Raw genomic sequence first — 11,366 nt, forward strand, 5'->3', positions numbered from 1 at the left:
AGCACTGGGATTACAGGCGTGTGCCACCACACCTGGTTTCCATGGCTTCCATGGCTGGCACAATGCACCCAGGGTTCTAGGGCTGGCACTGCATGCAGTGCTGGGGACTGAACCTGGGTCCTTGCACTTGCCAGGCAGGCGCTTATGCCACTGAGCTGTATCCCCAGCCCCCACTCATACTTTTACATTCCTGTAGCAAAAAGCTTTTCTTCAGCAATGGGTGTGGTCATTAATTAGGGTCAACCCTAGGCAAAACTACAAATGAAGCTTGTTGGCCATGCCTGTCCCCTCCCTGCTCTGTACCCATCTACCAGCTGTGGGTACTTCTGCCCCCATTCCCACTGCTTCTAGATAGAAGGAACCAGCAGCAAGGCAGGAGGCATGTTGTGCAATGAGAGGAAAGTATTTTTTGTTATCCCCAAGTTCATCAGAGACTGTTACCTTTTTTCTCTCTAATACTCTTCCTATCTCTGCTATTTTCTGTAGACAAAATGCTTCATCTGTGGCATTGGCAATGACTACTTTGACACAACTCCACATGGTTTTGAAACCCACACACTGCAAGAGCACAACTTAGCCAACTACTTGTGAGTATTCTTGATTAACACAAATAATGGGGGTAGAGCAAGGGTTTTAAGAGTTCACAAAAAATTATGTTCCATATTTCAGACCCTGCTGATGCCACTTCTTCCCTTTTCTCTGAATAAAGTAAAAAACGATCAGAAAGGAAGCTCCCAGCTGTCCCCAGGAGGGTCTGTCTCAACAGTTGTGTGCCATGGGTGTTTTCTCTGCCAGTTAGGCAACCCTCGATCTATGCCTAGCCCATCTCATCTCAAGGACACATACCTCCAGCAAGGTCTCTCCCTCCTCAAGCTGTCACCACACAAATGCTTTTTTCTTTTTTTAAATGCTTTTTCTACTCTTCGAGAAAGTCCACTTTTACTTCCAGTGATTACCCACTTTTTCCTGTCAGCAAAACTTGAAAACCGCCCAGGCTCCGTCTCTATTTCTGCTTCCCATTCTTCTGCAAGCTCCCTCCCTATTCTGTCCCAAGCCTTGGTTGTATCAAGTGCCAGTGACTTGTGTGCACCAACTTCCGTGGCTCACTTTGAGGTCGTTACATCTGTGCACAGCTCTCTTTAATACAGACTCCAGGAGTGGGCCATTTCTCTGTATGAATGTTTCACACCGCATTGTTCCAGCACCTACAGCATGATGACAAATCTTTTAGAGCCTCCAATGATACTAGAGGCATAAGTGCCACACAAGGGTTTGCAGCCACCACTGATCTAGAAAAATGTCTGGCACCAGTGGCAAGAAGAAAATGAACACAGTAGATCACCCACTTAGGAACTCAATACCTTGACAAGGGCTGGTTGTAATTCAAATTGGTTCTAAATCAAGCCTTTTTGCCTAAGAAATAATGGAAATGCCCGTAACATGTTCCCAACCTCCCAAAGCACTCCTTAACTAATATTTTCATAATAAAGGGTTGTAAAATGTGTAACTTGCTAGAAACACCAAGTTTTCCTAGCATATTCACCAAAGAGTTATAAAATGTGCCTAGTTTGCCAGAAACAGCAATTCCTGCATACTCACCATTCAAGTTGCCATCTTTGCTTCCATAAGAACATCAGAAATCTGGCTTACCGGTGTCCTTCCTCTGCTTAGGAGAATCTGTAGCCACTAGGACTGGTTTCTAGCTCACCAGGTCTCAACCTTTTCAGAAAAACTGGTCTAAGGTGTTTTTGTCTTTTACCACTGTTCTTTTCCATTGTGATTACTTTCTCTATCTTCCCCTTCTTTTTTAGTTTCTTTTCTAGCTTTCTGGGGGCCATTTGATAGCAGGAAACCTAACTATTATATAAAGCACTGGCCGAAATCACATCCAGAAACACACACATCTGGGCCCAGATTAACTTCTGTATGCTTACTTACGCATGCTTTTTGGGCATTGTCTTTGTTTACAATCTCACAAACAGCTGGCTTTAGGTCAGGACACAAAACTTTGGTTGTAAGTTAAACCTTAAGTTTTAGTTGTAACCCACTGCTCATAATGACACCAATTCCTCTCAAGGGGCTACTATAACTGCACTCCTAAGGTAAAGCATCTGCTCAAGGACAAATTTTTGGAGCTTATTGCCATAGATACCCCCTGAAACAATTTAGAGAATATATGCTGTTATAGATAATATCTGATATTTCAGATTCCATAATTGGTCATTTTCAACTGCTCTTCCATCACCCCACTCCACTGTATTACTTAGAAAATCATAACCAATGATTAGGTACAGCCTTTGCAGAAAGTGGCATTACCAAAAAGTGGGATAGGTGTTTTTCGTTTTTAAATAACTTTAGTACACCCTCATATCCTAGGCATTAGTCACATAATTCTCAGGAAGAGCATTCACATTTTAGTGGAGGTGACAAGGACACACAGTGAAAAGGTGCACACACGGCCCTGTGTCAGGACCAGGGACTACAGAGAGGGAGGGATATCAGTCATCTAAGTTGAGATGCTCCTCCATGGTTCCTGGTAGCATGCTGTGGTCTGTTTTCTGTGTCTGTCCCACCTGAAATGCTGCTTTGCCAGCTAAATAAATGTGCTAAAAAAGGAATAATGTCCTACTGGACTGTCTCAAATATGATTAAAAAAAATTTAACTCTATGTTCTTTTCTTAACCATGGTAAAGAAAGGAGGAAATGAACATATTAGGAGCCACTCCTGTGAGCCATATGGCACTATCCTGAAATTCCTCATGATCTGAAGCCGAGGCTCCACCATCCTTAGAAAAGTACTCTTTCTCTTCCTCACTGCTAGTCTCATGCTCCTTTTCTTGAAGAACACCACTCATTCCTTTGGAAACTGTATGAGACCACACGCTGTCCATGTGCTGGGAGCCAAAAGCTCAGTCCCCGAGGAGCACTGTATCACAGAACCAGTAAAACTAGTTAGAGCCAACAAGACTACTCTGGCATTTTGCACTTGTCTAAAAAGTTTTAAAAAACTGTACTTCTGTTAGAATGCAAAGCATTTAATGAGATGAAATATGCTTTTTTCAGAACTGATATCCCTGAGGTACACGTGTGATTTCAAGTCTCCATTTATGAGATGATAAATTGGCTTATTAACTTTTATAGAGGTTGGGCTATCACTTTATTATGATTTTATTAATAAAATGGTAGGTAAAACACTACCTCATGAGTAGTATCGACTCCAGGGTTGGGAAAATGAGTATTTCAGTGCCCCAGGGTCTGCCATGCTTCCCCTCTTCTTAAGGCATAATAGTTTTTGCCCCGTTCAACTGAGTAAATGAATTTAGGCTTCTTATTAAAGTATCTAATATTTTGTCATTATGTTTTTTTCCTTTGTTTTAGGTTTTTTCTGATGTACCTGATTAACAAAGATGAAACAGAGCACACGGGTCAGGTGAGAAATAAAATGGTTTTAATTCAACACCATACACTTGTGTTAAATCTTCCCTTTCTGAAGTCTTAGTGCAGAGGACACTAATCTAATAACCCCCACCTTTAGGGTCTTGCACGCATCTTCCATCACATGTATGACCTAGGCAGCAGCCAGGTTTCCATGGTGACCTTGGTCTACTCCACTGGTGGCAAACCTATGGCATAGTGGCTGTTTGCATCACAGAAAGCTCTGAAAAGTTTGTCATGGGTGACAGTCCTCCTGGCAATTCTTCCCACCATACACTATTTTCTAAGCCATTGTGGTTATTGCTTCAGAGTAGAATAGCTGGAGGTGGGAAGAACATTACCAGAAAAAGACAGCAACAAATGGAGTGGGTGGCTATATAAAAGAGCAGGAAAATTAGAGTAAGATGGTGTGAGAGACAGCATGTGGCAGATAGCAACCTTGAGCGTGGGTGCTCACAGGAATGTGGAGGTGTGTGAGAGAGCGGATGAGCGAGATGTGTCAAAGAGCCTGTGACTAAGTATGAAAAAGAAACACAAAGGGAGAGAGCAGTGAAAGAAGGTAGCAGTTATTCAACACTGGATCTGTAGGAAACCTTGACAGCTCCAACACTCAGGGAAAGGAAGTTGAACTCTATCTCGCTGCAGTTCTCCAGGCCAACACAAGATTCCCTCAGCATCCACTCTTCTGTGTCCCCCACAGTCAGTCTTTGGCAGGAGAGTGGAATACTAAAGAGTCAATCTTCCTCCTCTCTGACAGCACTGTGAGGAAAACACGAATTCTCACTCCCAGAACAGTGGGGGCTGGGAAGAGAGCAAAAAAAGTGTGCCCGCTGCACACTCATGTGCTGGGCTCACATCTGCTCTCATCCATTTTCCTACTGGAAGTCAAATTTGGTTTTAGCTTACAGTGGTGTAAAAAGAAGTCCCCTTTGTTCACATTATTTCAGGAATCTTATGTGTGGAAGATGTACCAAGAAAGGTGCTGGGATTTCTTCCCAGCTGGTGACTGCTTTCGTAAGCAATATGAAGACCAGCTTGGATAAATCTGAACAGATGTGCCACAACCCTGGACAGTCCACTTCCAGTGAAAGAAAACTCTCCTTTTACAATTCTGCAACATATTTGATATGTGACATTTTCTAAATGTCTCCTCTACAGGAAAGTATTTGTTAAAAATTGTATTTTGTGATTTTTTTTTTTTTTGAAGTTGATTTGGCTTTTTATGCCTGATGGAAATATACTGTGGGTGACAACCACAAGATGGGAACAAAGCAAAAGGAGGGAGATGGCGAGGAATCTCTACTTGAATGCCTTCAAAGTTTTTCAGCTCTAATGTAACTAACCTGTTGCAAAGGTAGCACTGATGAAAGGGCCAACAAGGATTGAATGCACAACACCTAAAATTTTAAACATGTGAATGTCATACAAGTTTTCACCAGTGGCTCACAGTCTGAACTACACAAAATCATGTTAACTACAGTCTAACTTCTCCCATGGTACTTGCTAGTGAGTGTAGCCAGAATCAGCTTGAAAAGCTTTAAGCAGTTAATGAAATAGAAAACAAACCAATACTCTGTTGACACTGAAACACTGATTAAGTGCCTTAAAAACCTCTTTAGATACAGCTATGCAAGTTTTTTATGTTTGTGCTCCAGAAGGACAGTTCCATTAAATAGTTGTGTTCAGTCTTACTTTCTGAAACTGCACTTGAAGGTTATTCATACGTTTTTCAGTAACAGCTTGTCAACTGCTGTTATTAGGAGAAAAGTACTGTACTGAAAATTCAGAAAAATCTCAATCTTATGCCAAAATTGAGTAATGCTTTAGGGTTCCTTGTAAGTAGTGGAGCTGCTATGTTTTAGGTGAATTTCTCAAATAAAATGAAGTGCCCACTGCAATAAAAGTAATACACACCAATCCGTGGTTTGCTCTTTTATAATGTACCTCTTCTGAGTGAGTCTGCAGGTTCACTGTGTGGGTCGGGGGAAAAGGACACAAAACAGTAGCCTAAGGCTCCACATAAGGAAAACAAAACTCCATAGACCAGAGAATGTTTATTTTGGCCAAATGTGTGCCTTGTTGTACACATGAATTCTCATAGTAAGCAGCACCTGCTATGCTGTAAACATCAAGGAGATGGAAGCTGGAAACATGGGGCAACACCCTGCCTTAAGGAAATCTATTAGTTTACTAAGCCAGAGAACAAAAGCAGTGAGCCCCATGTAGGAGTACTGTTCCAGATGCTGTCAGGCAGAGGTGGCTGATGCTGAAAGCGTAATGCATGCTCCAGCTGGGGGCGTGCTGGTGACAGGACTGGCCCCAAGGACAGCCTGATGCCCACCTGCACTGAAAAGGCCACCAACGTTCGCTTCACGCACTTTCTTTTGTTTTTAGGCAATCATGCTGTCCAGCCAGTCTTCCAACTCTTCCTCAGTAACATTTTTAGATGTACTTGGTGGCTCAGATTCTACGTTCTTTTCTTCAGTCACAGATGGCTTTGCGGGAACTAGGGAAATAAAAAGCAGTGCTAATGATCACGCATTAATATCAACAGCAAGGACTAGACCCTCCCCAGGGTTTGCTCCACAATATAATTCATCCCTACTTATTGCTTTCCCCATAACAGAACATTCTCATTATCATTAGTCCCCCAAAGATGAAACAATAGCAAAACAAATTAATAAATGAGGTAGAGATTTGCTCTCCTATTTATTCTGAAGGTGAATTTCACTTCCCCTATTTCTTAAAAAAGACCAAGAGCTCAGCATTCTTTTTCACACTGTAGCATTTCTGAAAGATCATTAATGATTTCAGATGGAATTTCTGAACGTGGCAATGGCCTTCAGCCTCATCACCCTCTCACAAAACATACACAGATGAAAACGAGTTGTTCTTTTCTATCAAATCAGATCGAAGTATCAAGAAAAAAGTATGAAGAGCTGGATTACAGACCAGTTCAGTCGATTAAAAGGTCTGCTGCTGAACAGCTGAGAGCTACAAGCAGCTAAATGTCTTTTTCAGCAGAAGTTCAATTTGCAGCTGCAGGCTCAATGCTACAGTCAGCCAGGTAGCACCTTGCAAGCTGGGTGCAAGAGTGAGAGGGATGGCGTTAGAAAGGTCACCCCGGGGGGAAGCAGTGAGAAAGGTCAGCTCAGGGGCAGCAGGGGGCATAGCAACAGACGTTAGGAGCAATGCTGGATCAATGGCAGACACAGGGGGGGTGTGCTGATGGGGGGTGGGCTGTTCACAAAATCTCCTGAATGGAGAAGATGCACAGGAAGTAATGGAAAATCATACCTTGTTCCTCTTGTGCCGCCTCTCCATCTTGCTCAGATTTCAGGTCCTGAGACATCTCTTCTCCTAAGATGTCATCTCCCTCTTTTACAGGCGCATCTAAATTAAGCAACAGATCTAGTTCTTCTTCCAAATGGTCTGCTGCTGACTGCAGTGGGGAATCAGGTTTCTGTGCAGCTCCTAAAGGACCAGGCCTTGGGCTGTCTTTTTCGAGGGACCCAGGGCAGCCAGCAGTAGAAGATCTCAGCTCTGAGATGGGGCCCCTTCCTCCAGGCCCCAGGGGCCGCTTCAACTGCATTCCTAGTCCCTTGCCATCATCGGTTCTCTTTGGTTTCACCTGAGGAAGCTCTAAAGGAACTGTGTTCTGAAAAAGAAACACAACAGTCAAGTTATAAGTGTGAGTCTTTCCACAAATGCTTAGGCAGAAAAAAAACACCAGGCCACCCAACTTTGAGGGAGCGCAAAAGGAAGTCAGATGCCTATTTCACAAATGTCTTCCTCTGGAGCCCTGGGGCACACATGAGAGAACTCATGAAAACATAGGACTGTGTCTTATTTTCCTCCTGGGGCACTGCTAACCAGCCTAGAGTTGGAATCCACAGGTCCATGTCTTCCTAGCATTGGCCTGAAAGCTAACCATACCACAGGTCCACTTTAATTTGTACATCAACCTGTAATGACATAAAAATTTATAAAAGTCACCAAGAAGAAATTAGCTAAAATTATGGAAGAAAAAAAAGGAAATTAGCAAAGCAGCCCTGTCATTATATTTAAATGAGTTAGCATAAAAGGAGCAGGAAAAATTCCCCAAGAAGTAACAACTCTCAGCAATATTTGACTAAAATGTGCCAGCCAAGAAAGAAAACATACTAAATGATTTGTTAAAAAACAACATAAACCAATGGCATTAGAAGCCAAGGCAGTGGCTGTCTTTCAGGCAGACAGTGAATCAGAGAGGTTGTGAGTGATGGCTTCTGCGGGCTGACAATGATCTGCCTCTTGACTTGGATTCCTGCTTGGTGGCTGTAAATATGCAAGTGTACATTTGCATTTCCATGGCTGTGTGACACTTTAAAGAAAGTTAAACACTGCCCAGATTGCATTTGAAAGTCAAGGATCTGGGCCATTGAGATAGCTCAGTGGACTAAGCACCTACTTAGGCAAATCCAGGGATCAATGGGATTTAATCCCCCCACACCACAGGCCATGCTAGCCATGCCCCTGGGCATGCTGAGCCAGCAGACCCCGCCTGCATGGTGGCACATGCCTGTAATCCCAGCACTGGGGAGGATTAAAAACAGGAGGATTACTATGAGTCCAAGCTGCACACCCTGTACAAATACATTTAAAAAAAAAAAAAAAAGACAAGAATCCTACTCCAAAGAAAAGGCTTGCAGGGTGATCAGGGCCTCACAGCCACGAGGCTAGAATGAAGTTCAGCCTCTACCAGGGCACTGATCCCTTGTTTTTATTTAAAGCATCCTAGGTAAATCCCATTTTCTAATAACTCTTTAGGGGTTTTACAGATATTCAATACGGTATGGCCCTAAAAACACAAACTGGACTAAATGTCCAGCACTGAGCACTACATAGGACAAAGACAGGATATGGTCTGCTATTCTAACCCTAAAATCCTTTGACCTGGAGTGTGTGGCTTCTCGGTTTCGTTTTGTTTTTCACTCCCTAGATGATTCTAACATGAAAGCCCACAGAAAACGCCAGCTCTTCCTTGTTTTCTCCATTTCCAATATATCCCTCCCAAATCCTATTAATGTCACCTCTGAAATCCCACTTGGTAAATCCACTTGTCTGCTGTCCCCAACATCACCCTAGGCCAGCCACAGTGTTGTGCCCCGATCCCTCACCATTCTCATGCTGGGTCCCATCTCCATCCCCATGCAGGCAGACACCTACATTTCTAGCCCCCCATTCTGCTGCATTTGTTTGCTGTTACACTGTCATTTTGTTAAAGCAGCCCTGCCTGAGTGACTGTGACTGTCCTCCTCTATATTTTAGCTTACGTGTTCTTAAGCTGAGGTCTGCAGATCACCAGTCACCTCTTCAGGAAAGCTGTGCCTGATTTGTGTAATACGCTAATTCCTGGAGGGACTGGACTAATACCTATCTGGATTAATGACATTCCAAGAAGAGAGGAATCCTCTGTCCACTCACCACTGTGTTTCTAGTGCCCAACACAGGGCCTGACATATTCTGAGTAAAACAACAGACTAAACATTTTATTCACTTTCATTGTACTTGAGCTTTTATAATGTTCCAAATGTAATGCATAAACTAACTTTAAAAAAACCTTCAAGCACTGCAAATATCCCTCTTACTACAAAACTTCATCTCAGGAAAGTCTGAGACATTACCTTTTTTTTTTTTTTTGAGACATCCTACAGATGAATATCTTTCCTCTAATTTTTCTGTCCCAAAACAAAATAGTTTGCAGGTACCTTCAAGGGTTTTTACCTGGATCAGCTCAGCAGCCACATTGAGTCGAAGTGACAGAGGCAGTTCTTGAAGGGCCCGGACCAGTGACACACTATCCACATACAGTGCTGAATTCTATACATATGGATTTTTAAAAGAAAGAAAATAGCAGGTAATGATTGTGACATTTTAGAAATTAAAAATAATAATAATAAGCTACTTACTGACATTACTTTTGGCTAGGAATAAATGAGATCATAAATCACATTTGAAGGGCAGCAATTTCTCTGTCCACATAAGTAACAACACAGCTTTAATCCTAGCACTCTGGGAAGCTGAGGCTGGAGGGATGGCAAGTTTGACTGCAACCTAGGCAAGCTCCTAACTTAATGAGACCCTGCCTTAGAATTAAAAAAAAATAAAAATAAAAATAGGACTGGGATATAGCTTAGTCCAAATGCCCTGGTTCAATCCCAGTGATACCAGAAATATATACATACATACATACATGTAGAACAACCTTCTAGAATCCCCAGCTCACACTGCTAGGGTAGTAGCAGGGCAGAGCTCACTCTCACATTAAGACTACATAGGAAGCCACAAACTATGGAGGCTTTTGCAATTACTGGAAAGCTGAAAGAAAACCAAGCATGTCATGAACTCTAACTGGATACTTCCCTATGTTCAGATCAATGGCCCTGCGCAGAGGAGGAAACACCCGACCAGTTAATGAGATGGGGCTCAAGGGCACTCCTGAAGGAGCAGTACACTTGAAGGCTCTCTAAATCAGGAGGTAGAGAATGGAAATTTACTCTCTCGTGAGCAGCACTCTGTGTGGTCTCATCACTAAAAGCTGCATTTTACTTCTCTCTTCCTCAAGAAGTAAAGCGGTACTGACAATGTGAGAAGACATTACTAGTCCTCTGGCACCTAACACCTACCTGCATGGGGGTCTTGGCACCAAAGAAAAGCAAAAACCTAGATGATCACAACAGCCTCACACAGAAAGGACAATGCCATCCAGGTCCAGTTAGCACCATGTCTTATCCTACAGTCCCTAACTTCAGTTGAGGAGAAGCCAGGGACATTTAGTTTAATCTATACTGCAAGAATGACTCAAGCTGGGGCTGGGGAGATGGCTCAGTGGAATAAGCGCTTCCCAGGCAAGTGTAAGGGCCTGAGTTCAATCCCCGGTTCCGCAAAAAAAAAAAAAAAAGACTCAAGCTGATGAGCTTACACTGGTGACATCTACACACATTGCTGGTGAGCTGAAAGCACAGCCTACTCCAAACTCCAACTCAGGGTAGCAAACCATCACACAATAGCAGAACAGGAGAAGCAAACCAAGTGACCTGGCTTCTCAATGTCCTCTTGCAGTGGTCCTAAGACAGCTCTTACATAAGCAACCTGGACAGCACCAAATGGGATTCTCTACCTTGGAAAAAGAAAATGAGGTTTAAAAAGTAGAGTACTTAAGGGAACAGAGGGGAAGATAACCACGTCCTGATAAGAAATGAGGCATTCAGGATTTGAACAGACTATTCTCTCATCTTGAAAACACCACAGCAAGTCCTGTGACCTAAGCCAGCATGTCCAAGTCTCTGCCTGTAAGGCTGGAAAACCCCCCTTGATGTAAAGGAATGCTGGGATCCTGAATGTTTAACCAATGGGGAAGTTGCCATATAACAAACTGGAAGCCCCACCTTTACCACAGGCAAATTCCTGCAAAGTCACAGTGTATAAAAACCCTCCTAAAAACCAGTAAGGATGTCTTGTGATGCATCAAGGTTCAGCTAAAAGCATCCAGATTTCCTTTGACCTCTTTTCCATCACACAGAACATAATAACAAGGTACCCTGTGAACAAGCAAGTTTGTGGACTGAACAGGGAACCAAGAGAAATCTCTGGCTGCATTTATGGGGCAATCTCTGACTACAGAAGTGTGGCTATGACCCCTACAGGAATGTCTTCTCCCATGCTGCTAGCTCCCCCCTTCAAGCAGTGCCCATGTGACTTCACACTGTTTCACAGACAGATATTAGCAGGCCTCAGGGACAAAGCGAGTCCAAAATAGCATGTTTTGCTAGTTAAAGAAATAAACACCTTGACAGGAAAAGGAATATTGTGGGACTGTCCTGCTTCAAGGTTGTATATGGTGAGATTTTTGGACTTATGTGCAAACATGAGAAATATACAATTCTTTA

At 42.9% G+C, this 11,366-nt stretch overlaps 2 protein-coding genes across 2 annotated transcripts in view; one reads left to right on the forward strand and one right to left on the reverse strand.

Annotated features, from left to right (window-relative positions):
• Positions 1 to 5,382, forward strand: part of Ryr3 (ryanodine receptor 3) — a 622,696-nt gene extending 617,314 nt beyond the window's left edge. Inside the window, exons 100-102 of the mRNA XM_023703237.1 lie at positions 487 to 587; positions 3,379 to 3,430; positions 4,383 to 5,382. Coding sequence (XP_023559005.1) covers positions 487 to 587; positions 3,379 to 3,430; positions 4,383 to 4,478 — 249 coding nt within the window. The 3' untranslated portion in view covers positions 4,479 to 5,382. The remainder of the gene's footprint in view (positions 1 to 486; positions 588 to 3,378; positions 3,431 to 4,382) is intronic.
• An 88-nt stretch (positions 5,383 to 5,470) lies between these two features.
• Positions 5,471 to 11,366, reverse strand: part of Aven (apoptosis and caspase activation inhibitor) — a 19,315-nt gene continuing 13,419 nt past the window's right edge. Inside the window, exons 3-5 of the mRNA XM_023703220.1 lie at positions 9,202 to 9,297; positions 6,733 to 7,093; positions 5,471 to 5,941 (exon numbers count right to left, since the gene is read on the reverse strand). Coding sequence (XP_023558988.1) covers positions 5,826 to 5,941; positions 6,733 to 7,093; positions 9,202 to 9,297 — 573 coding nt within the window. The 3' untranslated portion in view covers positions 5,471 to 5,825. The remainder of the gene's footprint in view (positions 5,942 to 6,732; positions 7,094 to 9,201; positions 9,298 to 11,366) is intronic.

Source organism: Octodon degus, unplaced genomic scaffold (assembly GCF_000260255.1).
Source record: "Octodon degus isolate 3935 unplaced genomic scaffold, OctDeg1.0 scaffold00166, whole genome shotgun sequence".
Classification (NCBI taxonomy): domain Eukaryota; kingdom Metazoa; phylum Chordata; class Mammalia; order Rodentia; family Octodontidae; genus Octodon; species Octodon degus.